This window comes from Fulmarus glacialis, unplaced genomic scaffold (genome assembly GCF_000690835.1).
Source record: "Fulmarus glacialis isolate BGI_N327 unplaced genomic scaffold, ASM69083v1 scaffold1148, whole genome shotgun sequence".
Taxonomy (NCBI): Eukaryota; Metazoa; Chordata; class Aves; order Procellariiformes; family Procellariidae; genus Fulmarus; species Fulmarus glacialis.
In genome coordinates this window covers 55813-73988 of record NW_009227351.1, presented here as the reverse complement: position 1 = coordinate 73988, position 18176 = coordinate 55813, and the positions used below count along the sequence as shown (strand labels likewise).

The following is an 18176-nucleotide window of genomic DNA, read 5'->3' as shown; positions in this document are numbered from 1 at the left end:
AGCCATGCAAAGAACCAGCAACATGAATGACCTCTAGTTCCTACTTTCTCCCGTCAACATGAAATTTTCTAATCTCTGTATTTTATTTCTGGGAATAATTTTTCAGATCACCTCCAATCTGTTTTAGAATTGATAATTACACAGAAAAGCTTTAAAATAATTTCCTGTGCTTTGCAGGAAAAAGCATCGATGTGTTGAATATTCCTATGCGTGCTATAACGCTATCACTTAAATACATTTAATTTTTTAATCCCAAGTCACGATCTACATGAGATGACCTCGCACTTCTTTTTTTAAACAGTAAAAACACTGTGAGTATGTTCTCAGTACAGCAAATGCTGACAACCTCACAAACTCACAAGCACTAGCTGACGCTCCCATGAGATCTGGCTTTAAATCTTCCAGCGTCAGTGTGAAGGAAGCTCCTATGCATTTAGCTGGCCGAGCATCACCCGCCGTCCTGCTCCGCTGGCAAGCCCCTCGTGCTGCAGCCCGTGCCAGCGCCCAGGCGAGGGTCGGCTGCCAGCGGGATGGGGGGGGGGGGGGGGTGGGGCTTAATTTTTTTTTTGGGGGGGGGGCTGTCGGCATTAATTACCCCTCAGCGTTTCCCGTAAAAATCAGTAAAAATTCACCTCTGGCTGAAACTTGGCAAAGGCAATCTGGTTACTGACCCGAAACGTTGTTATTTTTACAGGGTATCTATACCCTAAGGTCTGCTCTACAGAAGCAACAGCCCCATTTGCACTCCAGCCAGTCTCAACACCTTCTATACAGGTGAGGCGGTGGAAAGGAGGAAAAGGGACAGGGAAGAGGAGGGCCGTGGTTTTGTGCTATGACAGTGTGGTCACAGAGCTTTGTCCTGCACAGGGAGAGGTTATGCTAGAGGGAATATAAAATGATTGGAGGAAGAGAGCAAAGCAACAACCCGCTCTCTGTCTTCACATGCAGTTGCTGCAAAACACTGAAACTGCTAATTGAAACTAATACACATACATACTCAAAATAAGGAAGGTGGAGTTCATACGTTAGCTGAACAAAGTGCTGCGGTATCTAGAATTTGGCACCAGTCTCAAAATACCACCCCCCATTTTGCAGAGGGAGGACTGCGAGGGGAGAGGTGACGAGATTCGCTCACCCCTCCCCGGGCTGTCGGTGCTTGCACCCCGCAGCCCCGAGGGTGCACGTTTTCCAGATGACCGCACAAACGATGCACGGATTTTCACCCAAAGCTCATATACAATCAAAAAGGTTTGGCAGGAAAGTAGCTTTTACTTTGGGTGCCGCCGCGCCGCCGCTGGGAATTTCATCCCCTTCTCTCCTGCCACCTTCCTGAGATTTAGGAAGAAAACAAAATCCCTTTCTACAGCTTGCATCAACAAGGGCAATGTTAAACCTCTGGGGGTGGGTGGTGACAATAATCGGATTCCTAACCACGTACGGCTCCAAAAGGGGTTAGTCAAATTACTGTATTATCATTATATCAGCCCAATGTCATGTATGACTAGCAGGAATTTCTTAATAAAAGCGTGCCCAGGCAGCGGTCTGGGATCAGCACTGCTGGCCTGCGAGCTTCCTGGAGGGCCGTCAGGGGTTGGTACAGACCTAGACATTTAAAGAATACTACTACAGCCCATAGTGTCACACAGTCATTTCCTAGAATAAGCAAGCCCTCGGTGGGGCTGAGGCCCAAGGCGAGGATTTGCCCCTGGAGTGGCTCATATGAAAATTACAGAAAAAGTTTATTACTGTTATTACACCCCGCAAGAATCACGGTAACCCACAACAGTGCAAAATACAGCCCGAGGCCAAACTGCCCTCAGTTACTCATCTATAACCCCGTTAGACAAATAACTCGGTGGCTTTGCGGTGCAGGAGGCGGCTGGATAACCCTCGCAGCTCTGGGGACGGCGGAGGGACTCCCCTTGGTCCAGAGCTGTAGCAGCATGAGGGGGGCTGCAGAGAACATGAAAACGGATTGAGGGCTTTGTTCCTGCACACTTCCCCAAAAGGAAGCCGAGTAAGGAACTGCTTCCAGACGGCTGGCATTAATTTATTCTTTTGTTGGTTCTTTCCTTACATAGTGTCTATTCCCCCCAGCCGCCCGCTTGTTTCTCTCTCGTGGGAGTCAGATAAACAGCAACGGGCTGAAGAAGCAAGAGCTGGCTTTCTGAGATGCTCCGATGTCCAGCTCAGCTGTTAGAACTGTACATTAGCAACACTTCGTGGCTTAAAACATGTACGTGTATATATTTTAAGTTTAAGCTGGAAGAACTAAATTACTGAATAGAAATATTACCTTATTAAAAATAAAATTGAAATTTGAAGCCGCCTTTGCAACAGTAAGAAATGCGTAGGGGTTTGGCCAAGACGAACGGGTTGTAGCCAACGCACTCCTCAGTGCGTTTGTTAGCATCAGTTCTATCCTCAAGTGCTATAGTTCCCTTCAGGTACAAAAAACATTCCCATATATACATCCCAGCAGCTTACCCCTATGAGGCAGCGGGTGTTTATAGGCCAGGAGGCACAGGGAGGACAAGAGCCCAGCTCAAACCAGGTAGCACCTACTCTGGCTTGGGGCAGAGTTCAGCAGATCAACAAATCTGTATTTACATTTCTAAGTAGATACTGTGGATGCATGTAACTCCATAGTCCGTTACCACCTGTTGAGAAATGAGTACGTGTCTAAAACTAGTAAGGAAGAGGTGAAATTCAGAAAAGGAAAATTAGAGCAAAGATCAGGAAAAAAATGCAGAACAGATGTGTCGTTTTTCCTGGTCCAACAACTACCCCGATGAGGAAGGGCCCGTGCTGCACGGCACATTATATTTTAGGTACCGTAAACCCCGTTGGCACTGTAGGGAACAGCGTGCGTTAGGCTGTAAGCTCTAGGTGACATTATTACAAGTCACCTTTTCCCCTCCAGTTTGCACGTGCTGCCAGACCCTTCAGATCAGCAACCTGCGACAGTGTTCAGAGAAGATGCAGGCCCGTCCTCTGCTTGGTGGGCTTCCCATCGTCTATGAACAGTGGGCTGCTGTTTATAAACCAGGCACTATGTTTTATGGTCTGCTCCTGCCCATTCTAACTGAAAAAAAAAGTGCAAGCACGGCCATATCTATTCAGGCTGTTCCTAATAAGAAAACTAGCTGAAATAAAAATACTTCTTCAGAACAGGTTTTCATTTTCCCAAACCTTTCTATAGCAATCTCAGGATTACATACAATTTAATTCGCTTATATACACTGCCTTAAAAAACAACCAAGAAACTCACCAAAACCAAAACCCTAAAATACTTCTTACACAGCTGTTACTAAAACCATAAAATCATTGACTTACAGAGTCATAAAAATGGGATTTATTGTACATTTCCTGTTCCAGCCAGGGTCTTGTTTTAGCTCCCTCAGGTAGACAAAACACAGGAGACTATTAACTTATTTTAATAATCTTTCAAGCCTCTACATAGATGACTTGGAAGTAGCAAGGAAGAAGAAAAGGTTCTTTTAATGCAGTCTTTTTCAGACTTGTAATTTTTGGGGCTGTTTTTATTAGACAGCTCATTATTAACTATCCCATGCCCTCAGGGTCTGCATGCCTCCTAGAATAAATTTTTTCATATTAGTATTTGCTCACGTTACCTGTCTTCCTGAGGTCCCAGCAAAAAAACCTATTCACCCAGTGTTTTGCATCCTATGTTACCGGTAAAACGAATAGTACAGCTAGGAAAATAATGCTGCTTTATCTTTAAACACCAATAAGCCCAACTAACATGCACTTTAAAGACAAAATGATGCCAATAGCAATTCTGTCTAATATTGCCTATTGTAGGCTTTCAGTCTATCGACATAGACACACACTCATATACATCTCCCACAGAAGTCTCATTTGGCAGGGTGAATTTCTTTGCTGCTTGGGATTTTCCCAGCTTTTTGTGGCCATATCAGGGCTTACAGCTTCTCGATACTGAAGTTTGCTACCTGCCATGCTGATTTTCCACCTAGACATTGGAACTTGTATTAGTGTTCCTGCAGAAAAGCACAGCCAGATTTATTGCAAGCAATTTATTGCTTTTCAAAGCACTCAGCCATGCTGAAGAGCAGAAGACAAAAAACTGAACCTCCCGACGTGTCTTTGCAATCCTCCTCTAACAATCCTCCCAGCTCATTTTAAGTGCAATAGTGGATATATTGTGCAAATCTGAGCACAAGAGATGCCAGTGGAAAGAGAAATGCTCCTGTTTCTTGTTTAGCTGGAATTACAATGTCCGCAACTTTCCTCATCCCCGGGTTGTGCACGCATTAAGTGCACATTCAAGTAAAGCAAATGGATGGAACTTCCATCTTTTCCCTTGGGAGAGCACATCTTAAATCCAGAGGCAATAAATGCTTTCTATCTATAGCTGCTCAAATTCGTGGCCGCTGCACAAAATTCAGAACATCAGAGAGCTTTTTATTCTTCCAAATCTTTAAAATCATCTAAATCTCATGTCCACTGTAATTCTCTCCTTTGTAAATGAATCCCTAAAGCCTGTGATCACACTCATTTCAAAATACAGAAAAGCAGAAGTACTTCTAATGTATCACCACACATAGAGCCCAATTTCCACTGAAGAGCTCATATGAAGATATCTGAGTATTTTCACAGTCACGCAAGTTTATCACCAAAAGTATAGGAAAATAAGGCAAAAGCCTCCGACAAGTAAACTAAGAAATGTGAGAAGAGCCTATTTTTCAGAGGCATTAAGAACAGAAACTTTGTCCCCAGTTCCACAGAGGTCCCCCCCTTCAGCTAACAGTACTGCGAGTGCTGTAAGACTACCATGTTTGTCTCAATACTTGCAAAATCAATTTACATTGTGAAAAACATTACAAAAACTGCAAAAGGGAGCCGAGCTGAACACACACCCAAAGCACAGTCGGCTTAGTTAGCACTCGGGCTTGTAGACTTGAGAATGGGAAAGCATTTGCCTGTGCTTCGGAGCCAAGTAGCTCCATCTTCATTTTTCATGCCACTGTTCCTCATCAGTCTGTGTTAACACAGCAATTCCCCAGTGCAAAGATGAAGACCAACCATCTACAGTCACTCAAGTGTACTGGCTGAAACACAGTTACTGTCCTGAGGGCAGTTCTTGCTCCGGTGGCAGAAACCTGCTGCTGCACCAGAGGGGACACGGGGAGGATGGCCTCGGCTTCGCTTCCTGGCATAAAAGTTTTTCTTTTCTTTTGAAACTATTGCTCAAGTGTTGATGAATGCTAGATAGTCTCCGTGGTGGTAGTATTATGTACAGATGTTCAATTTAAATATGCGTCCAGTTCGTAATTCTAATGCGACAAACTGCTATACCCTATTACAATGACCATGCAGATAATGAAAAATACATCCTTCCCTCCCACTGCAGGCCGTACTAGAGACACAACAGAATCCACTGAACCCTCTCCGAGTTATAATCGCCTCCAGATGGAGTGTTTAAGGCAAAAAACCCTGCAAAGCTCTATAATACCATATACATTACGCAGCATTTCTAGTCTGGCCCCTGCAGAAATAATTTGAGATGACTAGCCTAAAGGCCGTAACTGCTCAGAATTTAATTTTGTTAAGCCATAAATTTACTATTTCAGATTTACAGCCTCTCCGGTTGCACGGCCCGACTCTGCCTCTGCTCCCGCTTATTCAGATTTATTAGCAGCACCCAGCGGCATTAAGTACCAAAATCACACCCGGACCTAAAAATAAGCCCTGCACAAACAGTTGAGTTTTACAGTAACAGCCCAATATTGCCAGGTGCTGAAACTCAGACGCACCGCTGATTTCAGTGGGAGCCGATTGGGTCTGACATGCCCTAGGATCAGGTATTACCTATATATAGAAGCCAACACAGTTCATGTGTATTTTAGTCATGTTTTTAGCAATTACTGGTGGGATCACAAAGGGCTCTGTATGGGAACCTCAGCAAGTCTAGGAAAAGAAACATTGCCTTTTCTGAGAGCTTTTACTAACACACCTGCGAGCCACACAAACAGCAAAGCCGAAAACTATGAAATCTAATCCTGTAAAAACAAATTCATTTTAGGAAGTCCACCCAGGCGCAGAGAAGTGTTTAACTCTCCCAGGTTAAGATTCCCCGTTGCCTCACGTGTACGCCTCAATTGCACCCTTGCTCCGTCAGACTCCCTGCAGCAGTAAGCACGTGCTGCCGACGATGCTTTCCAGATGAGTAGCTCCTCGATGCTCATTTTTAACTTCACAGCTCAGTTTCTTGTCCCATTTCTGATTTACTGAAAAGCTTTAAAATTGGGCAGAGTTGCTGAGGCTGCAGCCGCCGCTGTGTCTTTGCAAGGGTGTTCATGTTTTGCCATTTTATTTTTACTTCTGTGAGAGAGAGTCATCAAGGTAGAAAGTAGGTATAGAAAGATTCACAAAAATTAAGGAAGAGCTGGTGGCCTATAACCACAAATACCACAATGTTATTTAAGTGTGAAGCCATTAGACAGTAACATAATGCACAGCCTAGCCTAAAGTAAGTGCCCAGTCTCTTCAAAAATCTTATTTTTCTGCAGAACCTTTCCTTGCTCACCAGATCTTTCAGCCCTTTGCAGCAGTCCACAGCATTCAGTATGTCCAGTGATTTACAATCACTTCAAAGTATGTACTGGGCCATGCTAAAGCTCTTCCCCCCAAAAAAAGTGATTTGGGGGATATTTTGGGAACGTTGGGACTGTCAGATCATAGTTCCTAATTCCACACATACTTTGGGGGTGGCAGAATAAAAATCATGCCCAGGAAATTATTAACATGTTTATCTTACTCCAGTTCCCTGATAATAAAAATGTTTTTTTAACTAAAAAAAAAAAAAAAAGTGAAATAATGGGATGACAGTGTTGATTACTAAATGTTTTAAAGTTGCTTTACTTCTCTACTCAACAAACTTCCATAGCTCAACTAATACCAAGAGAAAAAGCTGGTGGCATTTTTCCAGAAAATATAGGTTTTAAGTGTGGCCATTTCACTATCCCTCCCCTAGTATTTCTTTCACAAGATCCATAAAACTAACCTCCCAACAAGCTTTTCTCAGGCTGTTTTTTTTTTTTTTCCACATTTATAGACTGTTCATACGACAATGCTGCTTTTTTCCTCTCCCCGAAGCCACAGGCTTGCTTACTAAAATTGGAAACACAAATCCTTTTTTAGCACTATAGCTCACAAGCACACACAAATATTTGCCAGTTTAATTGGACAGAAATAAACTTCATCAAGGTTTTGTGACTTAGAAAAGCTTGCGTATTTTACCTGGTCCCTAGGGACTAATTAAATACCCGATGAGCCTGTCCTCTGTTCGCAGGGCTCAGTCACCATGCTGGAATCATTAGAATACAAGTTTAGAAAAAGACATTTTCCAAAACCACAGGATTTTTTATTGGTAGCTTTCCTTAGGGAGAAGGCAGCAGGGGTTTCGCCTGCTTTGCATCACAGCTCCAATGCTTTTGCAAACTACCCACATTCTCACAGCCCCGTCCCACTTGATTCAAGCAGCATATATGGTGGTTTTAAAATGGTCCTCAGTGGTTATCACTGGCTTTCATTTCATTCTCCCCCTTCACACTAGGGTCACCGAGTGCTTAACAGCATGTAGACCTAGAAGTTGAGGTCCAGGCACCTCGACATTATGCCAGAGGCTGTCTCCTTACGCACTGTTCTCCATCCCCATCACCTACCTGCAAAATTACGATACCTATTTTTTGCTGCTTGGATCTACTGCCAGTAACGGGGATTTTGAGAAGCTCCAAGGTGATGTTGGTTTTAAATGCTCCAGGATCCTTCTTTAAAGGCATGTGATACCTACTGCAACTATGCTAAGTGTCAGCTCAGCCAACAAAATCCACGGGACGGTGTCCATTTCTGAAGAGACATATTTAAAACTAAATGAACTCTGATTCCATGCACCCCTTAACAAATGATTGCGACCACTTTCAACTGGCACCTGTGCCACCACGGATTAGCCAGCAAACAATTAGTATTGTATGATAAAATTCAAATGCATTTTTGCTGTCTTGTCGCTATGGTTTCCCTCTGAGCTTTTACTAGATAAAAGTTCACGTATTTTCTTGGCATTCAAACAAAAATCGTTATGAAAATAGTGGTGCAATTATTTACCTAATAAAGCTACCTCTAAAGCAAGTGTCACAGGCTCAGCCCATTTTCTCAGCTGCTTTTCGGCCCTTTGAAGTGCTTTGTTATCCAAAATAATAAACTGCTGAGATGAACTCTTTCACTTACCTGATCTCATTGTAACACTAAACATCATTCCCGATATCTTCCACTTTAAAGACATAAATGGAACTAAATCCAAACAGCACAGACCATCTTTAGTGTTGCACTGTAACAGGCATGAGAGAGATGTTCCTATGCAGTTCTGCTGACTCAGTCTTGGCAAACACATGCTCATACTAAGATGCCTCAAGGTTTTATGCTTTCAAGCATCCTTTATTTACAAATGATCCTATAGCTGGACAAGTTTGCTCCACGTACAGGGTGGAAAACAGATGACACCTCAGTTGAAATTTTTAAATGCAATTAGTCGTGAGATACAATCTAAATTTAATCCATGAAGTGTCAAATAAGACTTCAGAGTTACAAAATGGACTCAGAGTCACTAAGCAATGTCTTTCCCAACTTCTCTGAGCACTCTGTGATCACTTTCTCTTACCTCCCTGTTCTTTTCACTCCTCTTTTGTGTCACCATAATTAGCCTAAGATTAATTTACAGTGCATTCTTCGTTTTACTTCTCTTTCCTTTGTGTGCCTATGCAAGGAATGGTTTCATTGTTGTTGCTATTGTGTCCTTGCTATTATTAAAAAATTATCATTTAATTTATATTTAGAAATAATACTGCTCTTGCCAAACAGAAGTCTTCTGTTCTCTGCACTGGCTGCCATCGAGTTTGAGCAAACTCAAAGGCTAATGACAAGGGCAGGGAGGGCAAGAGCAGAAGAGTTTGCAGGAAACCTGCGCTAATGCCTTCCCCATCTTTGGGTCGCAACCTGAAGTGAGTACTAACAAGATACGAAATTAGGTTGTTAATGGACAATGAACTGGATTTACTAGCATCAGGGTTTTAAACATTCAGCTGTAATAGCTTTGCAGCTCACATCTGTACTCACACAGGTGTCAGTATAATTTTTTATTATTTTCCTTCATTATTTGCGAGCAGGCACTTTTTAAGATTACTATTATCATGAACAGGGCAATAGCCTGAGAGCCTACACAAGAAACTATTCAAATCCCCTTGCTTTACGCTAAGCTCAACATACGCTTTTCATTCTGATTTTAATACCAACATTTTCTGTTACTGAATGGTGTAAGACACCCTGACACTATATCCAGTGAGCAGGTCGCTTTGACCTAGCAGTACTAGAAACAGCATGACAAATAACAAATTAGATATGGTTTTGGACACAGGTCAGGGGGCCATTTTGATTTTGTTATGTGTTAGTACAAATATTTACAGACTTTATAACATGACGAATAGCAAAAGCATACAAGGAGTGGTCAATTCAAGTAAAAAACATTTGTCGTTTCAGGGGAAGATTTACCTTTATCATAAAAATGATTCAAAAACTGTACTTGAAGAAAAAAATAGGCAGAACTTCAGTATTTTTGAAAACTGGCTATTTGACAACACTGAAAACGGTGGTCCTCATCCATGAAACCAAATCAAATGTGTGTAGCTGTCATCTAAATTACCTTGGTTTGCACAGCCAGCCTTGTCAGTGTTTCAGGGCTAGCCACAAGGACTGGAATGAAAGCAGTTTCCCCTGTATTCATTCAGTCCTTAATTTATCAGCCAAGTTTAGTAGTGAATACAACTACAATAAATTACTTCTATAGTATCCAAAATGTATTATAGAGATAAAAGATGCTTGAATTTGAATATGAAAACAGTTTGAAGCCTACGCCTAAAAAACTCTTATCGATTCAACAGGATAATTGGCTACACCTATAAACCTAGCTTTGAGTTTGGTTCTGCTTGACGGAGCGATTCACCAAAAAAATGTAACAGCGTTAGTTCAGACATATCCAAACTTACAGAATTTATAATCATTACTGGTAAGTAACTGAGTGTTCACTCTTAGTATGAATCACAATGCTGAATCCCAGGACCAGGGAAACTTTTGGCAAAAATACAGTTTAGAGGCAAGGCGTATTTACTTATGGTCGAGAATTCTTGAATCTGGAATGAATAAGCTCTGAAGTCATACAAGCCCACGAAGAAGGCTCATATCTTTCCTCAAATCACCGGCCTCATTTCAACATTTTTGGGGGAGAATGCCATTCTCCAGTGCATCAAAACTAGTATACTCCAAGAGTCAAGTTTGGTTACCAATTCCTTTTCCTATCTAGAAAACAAATTGCTACAACAAAAAAGGTTTAACAGTGGCCCTTGTTTTCAATGGTAATCTTTTGTCCTGATGGACACATCTTTTTAAATTATAAAAATAGTTTTCTGGGCAGCAACAAGACATTCTTCTTCCATGCTCTCTCTCGCATGAGGCAGAGCCCTCCCCTGCGAATTAGACATTTGATCCAAACTGGCTCCAGATGGGACCAGCTCAGCCGTCTGTGTTTCATGCTCCAGGAATTACAAACACTTCTGGAAATGCACGAAAGGCCACCTGAGATGACTCAATATACAATGTCAACAGTTGAACTTACTAAGTTGTGGACACGGTGTTGCTGGCTCCAGAGGAAGAATTCCTTCTCTACCTTCTTCCCCAACAAACTTGGTTCCACAGGCTTATTACCGTTTGTGTAGTGCATGGACACAGGTTGCCTCGAGGACTATGCTTGATGTTCTCTGCCTTCCACAAGCAGGCTGAACCCTAAATAGCTTTGTAGTAGCTCAGCTGAAACCAGAAATAATAGAAATACAACAAGCAAGAACAAAGCAAGGACACCCTTCCACCCCCAACCCAAAACCCTCCAAAACCCCTCCAAAACCCAACCAATACATGGATGAGTCCACATAATTCTTCCCCAGTTTCCCTGGTTTTGGTTTGGTTCTGAGCTTGCTCAGAGTCCTTGCAGGAACGGTAGTTTAAAAATGTATCATCTCGGGCATTTGTGTGCCAGACAGCGCAGCACAATCATGTAAGGGCTCCCACAGAAACTAATGAGTCTAAAACATTCACGACTAAATCTCATCCAATTTAATCCGATCTAATCAGAAGTAGCTTCTTGCAGAGATACTGCACTCATTATCTGTTTGTCCGAGATTACCTATTTTCTAGGCCTAGTTCAGTAACATCTCAGAGAGTGGAAAGCTGACAGGGATCCGAGGTAAACAGCCAAATACAACTGCTTTGTACTTAAAAAGATCAAAGACACAAAATAGGTTATTTCTTAAACTTGAGTTTTTCAAGAGGCAGTCTTGAAAATAGGCATTATTTTTCCACAAAAGGCTACATTACAATAAAAATCTTAATTAAAATCAAGACATTTGAATGTATTAGATTATAAATACTACAGAATAGAACTCTTAAAGTCTCGCATTCGACCTAACTTCTTTATGAACAAACCTACTCGTTACGGTACTAAATTATCAATTTAAAAACAGTTTCATGGTTATAACATAAAATGCATAATTAGGAAAAATATAGATGTACTGTCTTACTTCCTTAGGATAATTTTATTCCAGTACTTTTTTCCTCTGGACAGAGGAAGCTATTGTAACTGAGCACACAACAGCTCTTTCATAATAGAAAAAGTTACCAGCATGCACAGAAGTTGCATCAAGAACAGGGGCTCTATACAATGTCCAGAGCCTGTTGAGAAACACATAGCTTTTATACGCTGTGGATTAAAGAGCACAACCATCTGGTCAGCTTTCAGGCTAAATGAGCCAATGCTATCCTGCATGCCAATTTGCGCGATTGATAAAAAAAGGCCTATTATACATCTGTCTCAGTAGTGTCTGATGTTACGGTTTTAGCAACTCTCTCCTGTTTTATGATTATTTCAAGTTTTATACTTTATACTTGACAATACACTTATTTCTATGGGTACAACTGGCATCGCTACATACTATATAAATGCTTTTCTCGCTTTATTATGTAAAATTAAGATTTAAAGGATAATGGCACTAAAGTGACATTTTTACATTGTTTTTAAACAAGATTCACTATCTCAGAAACCAAAAGGTGAAGGATTAAAAGAAGTCTTCACATAAAAGCTCTAAGGATTGATATTTAATGAACTGTGAGATGTAAATCAATGCACAACAGCACAGTTTAAGCTTAAAATACTAGGATAACATTTATATTAAAAATAATTCACCTACAGATAATACAGTCTAGTGTTTATTGTATGTTATGGAAGGTACACTTGAATTTCAAAAATTTAAAACATATAAAAAGTGGTTAAAGGCTAACATTTTATCAACATGTGATAAATGTGTAAGAATGTTTATTATACAGCAGGGTACAATGGTAGTGTTAATGCCAACAGGGCACCACAGAAGTTAGTTTAAAAAAAATTTCCACTATGCTTTATACAAACAACACCACTTGCTGTTGTTTAAGAGTATCGGGAGAGGATTGCTGTCTGAAGGATAAGCAGTCCTATAACATTTTTAATGTTAGATAGTGTCATAAGTATGTAGATTGGTGAATGTTTCAAAATAAAACTAGAAATGCTGTAATTACTTCACAGAAATGCACATCCAATATTTGTTTTCAATAAGAACAATAGGTACAAGATTATAACTCTCCCTATATGAAATAATTTACACACAGATGAAAGCTACACTATCTAAAATAATCACTAAATACATTTTTCTTCTGGGAAATAAACAAGCAATTTGTTTTGCATGATCAATATCAAAAAACATATAGCAGAAGTAGTATTTTTTAAAACATAACTGATGCTCTAAAGTTAAAAAAAAAAAAAAAAAAAAAAAAAGGAAGAAATGAGAAGAAAGATTTTCCATGAATGTGCAACCTAAAATCAACCAAGCTTATATTGTAGTACAACCATATTAAGAAACCACTGATCAGAAATACAACTTTATGGAAAAAGTTTATAATCCACAGAACTGTTCATCAGGCCATAAAGTAAAATAGCTCCACAGTTTACAGATAAAACTGAGGCCACATAGATGCGTGCTATGTCTTATCTCCAGTAAGTAGATACTTAGGCAGAGGATGTGACGCTTTGTTTGTAGACAGCATGGTATGCATTTCTCAGCAAGACATAAGGGAAACAAGACTCCAAGAGATCCATTGTCAGGAATGGAGACTCCTGCACAATCTGAAAAATACCAGAAACACAAGATTTTGCAGTACACCTACTGCCTGCTGCTGATAATCTATTTCATGTAGATACTTCTGATCTGCACCACACTACCACTCACATATTTCATAGCAAAAATAAATAATACAGTTTAAACATTGGGGAGAAATACATCGCTATAAACTCTGCTTCTCAAAGCTAGTCATTTAGCTTTCCTATATATATAGTTATATAGCACTCCTGCCATTTCCAGAAGATACAGAATACTGAAAGGAAAACCTCTGAGCAGGGAGGATTTTCTCCCGCACACTCTGAACAGCGCTTCTTTAATGTGAAATTTCATTTTAATATTGTATGTACTGAGTGAACAATGAAAGTGATCTGAACAATGTGATACAATGTTCAGGCAACAAAGGATGATGGTAAAAATGTGTGCATGTGTTGGGGGAATGAAAAAAATTAATTCCTGACATTAGAATGCCAGGAAGAGTGACATAAAAGATGATTTCCACTGGTTCATGAGCTACAACACCCAAGCTGGCACCCAAACCCCCTTATTGAACAATGCAATGTGGAGCCCATTCCTTAAGTTAGTAACACAAATAAACCAGACAAATGCTTACCATGTCTAGTAGTAGGTAAACAGATTCTCTGTTCCTTGTAGTAGTTTTGTCCGTCTCCTGGCCAATCTTCAGTAGACTAGACGATGCAAGCTATGTAAAATGAGTATTTCAAAGCAATAAATAAAACAATGCATTGATCAGCTTCTGCTATTTCGTTACACACACACAAAACCTTTCTAAAAGAATCAATATCCTAGCCAACGGACACTGCGTTGTACTAATAACTACAAAGGCAAGTAAGTAATCCTGAGCACAATGAGCCATTTTTGTTTATTTCTAGTAGTGTTTAATAAGCAATATGTGCTATTTTAATACAAAAAGTAAATTAATTCATCGCAAAGAACTTTTCGTTGTTCATTGGTTGACCATTAAAAAGGCTACTGAAATTAATGTCAGAACTCCCATGGGATCAAGACTTCACTTCCTCTGTCCTTCCCAATACGCATGTAAACTTACTGCATTTTTGTAAGATTTAAAGTGATTGAAGTTTTTATTGTTTGAAGTTACACCCATTTTGCAACAGAAGGATGCAAATTAAGTTTTACTTCCTAAGCTATATTTTTAATTGAAGAAATGTAATCCTAAATGTAAATGAATAATATTTTATCAGACCATGAGCAACCCTACAATACTAGTTTTAAAAGATGTCCTAGAAACTTGTAATACATACTTAGGTATTTACAAGCTCAGGATGACAGAATACAATAAAATACTTAATTTGCAGATGCATTGATAACCCATGTTTTCATGCCTTACGGAAATCTAAAAAAACCCCTCTTTTTCAACTTTCAGATGTACAATCATCATTTATGCCCTCACACCAAGCAATGGCGATGTGCCTAAACCACATGTTTACCAGAAACGGATTTTAACTTAAAATATTAACTTTGTTCAAGAGGAATATTGATTTAGATTTTAAATTCTGGCATGAATCAATTTGTAATATAAAGTGAACATGCATACTTCAAAAGAAACTTAGCACATACTCATCAGTATTAAATAACCCAGCAAGTTTTTTCCGTATTTAATTAACTTTGACAGGAAAGCAGACCATCTCCAGCAGTACATTTTCTCCTTGAGAGAAATGTTTTTCTTTCAGACTAACAGTAAGTGATGTATAAAAGGTGTTAGAAAAGAAAGATTAACAAAATATCTGAACCATCAAGTCATGGTCTGTGCAGAAAAGCAGTGGTCTGAAACCAGTTCCTAAACACTGGAAAAATGCAAACCTCATACCAAAAGTGTTTTTATCACATGAAACTATACTGGTTTCCTTCACTTGTCAAATGTGTGCAACTTGACACAACCATTTCTCTTTCATCTTTTACAGCCAGCAGTTGCACTAGACAAGGTCAATGGCCAAGGTTTTTTCTGTTTTACAAAATGCAATGAACTTCCAGAAGTGAAAGATCCTTTTAAGAAAAAAAAAAGAAAAAATATTTCTGTGGACTTCTAGTTACAGAAAGTTACCATTATCCCATGCCCATAAGTGTGTAAGGCACCTAAAATAAGGAGGGGAGGGGATATTTTTTCACATTTCAAGGCCAAATAGCAAAAATCAAGGATCACTCAAAAACAGTAATAATTTTTAGAAATTAAAGTAAAGCTGCCATTTTAGCCTTTAGCTTCCCTTCAAGTATTGACTAATTAAGAACCACTTTAAAAATTCTATTTCTACTCGAGCAGCATACCAAAATGTATTTAAAATGCATCACCGCCACCTAAGGGCTTTTTCAGTTTTTTCTAAGCATCATTAAGGATTTCAGAAGCTTTGATCTTCAACCTACTCTGAAGCATAAAAATTCCTCTTCCCAAATACCCCTGTAAAATACCGCTATCAGACAGTTACTGTTTAAGAAGGGCAGGCATCTCAAAAAGTAAAACTCAAAAGCCACTCTGGAGTTACCTTCTTTGAAAAGGTAAAATAAACTAAAGAGTCCAACACATCATGCGAAAGTCTGCTAGAGAGAATCTTGACTTTATATGCATTGCACATTTCTTTTTCCAGTCATGGGCCACACAATGTAAGAGATGCTATGTGCTAAAACACTAAGAATTTTACTGAAAAAAAATTATGACACTTGTACTGATTTACTACTGTTACTTTCCAAAGCCACACACCGCTGACTATGGCTAAAGGACTACTACTAAATTTAACCTACATATAGACTTGTCTTAAAAATATGCTTTTCTCTCTTACGCACCAAAACCAGATTTATATGAAATCAATTGTGTTGCATCCCAAATATTAATTTTCTACCTGAATTTGAAAATACTTCCTGAATTCAACAGGTATTTTTCTTGTTAAGATACGAATTTTAACCTGTTGCTAGACTTCAAAAAGTAACTTACCCACACCTGATTTTCTCCTAATCAAAATCAACACTGTATTATACAATAACTTTAGTTTCTCTGTAATCTATAACTACAGGAAAATAAGTAACATTACAAGCATTATGAAGCAATATTGCTATTGGAATAAGTGTTGGTTAATCAATACTCATCCATACTAATCTAAATCTTTATAGTATGCCCTTGTGATTAAGACTACTCATGGCTGATTGCGCCTGTAAAGGTAACACTTGCAATGACAAACACATTCATAATTTCATGACAGCACTGTGCAAGCTATACTATGTATCAAACGGATTGAGGGGCATTAGGGGGTGAGAGTTCCCCTCTTTTTAGAGGGGCTAACTCTAGAAATGAAGTTATACATACAGCCAAAAATTCTTTAAGACGGTCTTCAATGCTTCCCTTGTGGATGGTAAATAAAGCTGCAGCAATCTGGTTGATAGCTTTTGCCAAGCAATGAATGTTGTTGCAATGCCCTAAACAAAAACATATACAAATTACCTCAGCATCATGTTTGAAAATCACAGTATTCTTTGGAAAATATCACCAAAGAGTAAATAGACTTGTCACAATGAAACATCAACTTTTAGCATCTTACACAATGGGAGCAAAGTATTTTTCCACACCGAACGTAGTGTCAGGAAAGCCACCAGAAGTACAGATCTCGCTTCTGAATGCTGTAATGGTCACAACAACCTGACAAAGATCCCTGTGGCTTTTAGAAATAAGGACAAAGAATATACTGGGAGTTTATTTGGTTTCTACAAAACTTGGAGAGTATTCCCACTTAACTAGGCTAAAAAGACATGTGCAAGTAGGATTTTTTCAAGCTAACTGGCTGTTTTTCTCCCCTCTGTGTAAACAAACAAGTCGTCATGCCGAGACGATATTCGCCCAAGAGATCTACAGGAACTCAAGAACAAAACTGTCGAATTGCTAATTGCTGTACATAACATCTTGCCTAAAATTCACCCAGGCTTCAGAGGCCTGGGAGGTGATTAAATGACACCAGTTTTCAAAGAGAACTGCTCCTCAGTAAGCCTCATACTTCATCTAGGCAAATTAAGTTAAATCTACCACTTTAAAACAAAATTAATAGACACCTGGGCAAATATCTCAGGAAAGTGCTACCATATGAAAAGGAGGTGATCTTTGAAGGAGTTAGCAAGCATTCAAGCATGCAAACACTGCTGGTTCTTACCAATTTTGTTTGACCATTGCTGAGCACTGAGCTCATTTTTTCATTCAGTCATTTACCATAACTCCAAGGTCATGCCTGAATAGCGAGGTCAGCTAGATCCCATCACTCTACATGAGAAAAACTAATTTTTTCACCCATGCATATCACTATTCTTACTTAAAATGAATTTTATCTGTCATTTTATTACCCAATTTACTCAGTCATGATATCTATCTATCACTCTTTACTCCTTTAATACCCTCAATAGCTTTACATGATAGGAAAATTTTCTCACCTCGCTCTTCAACCCCCCCTTCCGGGTGGTCTATGAATATGCTGACTAGTAGGTCCCAGCAAAGATCCCTGTGGATCTCCACCAGCAGGCCCCCCAGAGTTGATACTCTTACTCCATCTCCTATTTTTTAATTAAATATTGCTGTGTGAATATGCTAGTCCAAAAAAAGAATAGATCACTACTTTCCTTGAACATCAGTCAAGAACATCTGTTCTGCTTAATTCTGTTGATTTAAGCTTATATTTGTTTTTGAAGTGGCTTGATTTTTTGAAGTGACTTTATTTTTATGTCTCAGAGACTGTAGAAAGCATCAGCAAGGGAATTCAACTGAGGAATTGTTGTCTTCCAACCTGCGACAGGTTTCAAGTATTTAGAAAAGGCTATGTCTCTTGCAGACTAGCATTCTATTCTAGGCTCTAGACAACAAAGTACTCCTCTAGC

General features: G+C 39.4%; 1 protein-coding gene across 1 annotated transcript in view; it reads right to left on the bottom strand.

The window, feature by feature from the left end:
• Nucleotides 1–12228: 12228 nt before the first annotated feature.
• The window catches only part of NCKAP1 (NCK-associated protein 1), a 60539-nt gene continuing 54591 nt past the window's right edge, over nt 12229–18176 (bottom strand). Inside the window, exons 31-33 of the mRNA XM_009583101.1 lie at nt 16627–16736; nt 13906–13995; nt 12229–13300 (exon numbers count right to left, since the gene is read on the bottom strand). Of these exons, the coding sequence (XP_009581396.1) occupies nt 13184–13300; nt 13906–13995; nt 16627–16736 (317 nt within the window). The 3' untranslated portion in view covers nt 12229–13183. The remainder of the gene's footprint in view (nt 13301–13905; nt 13996–16626; nt 16737–18176) is intronic.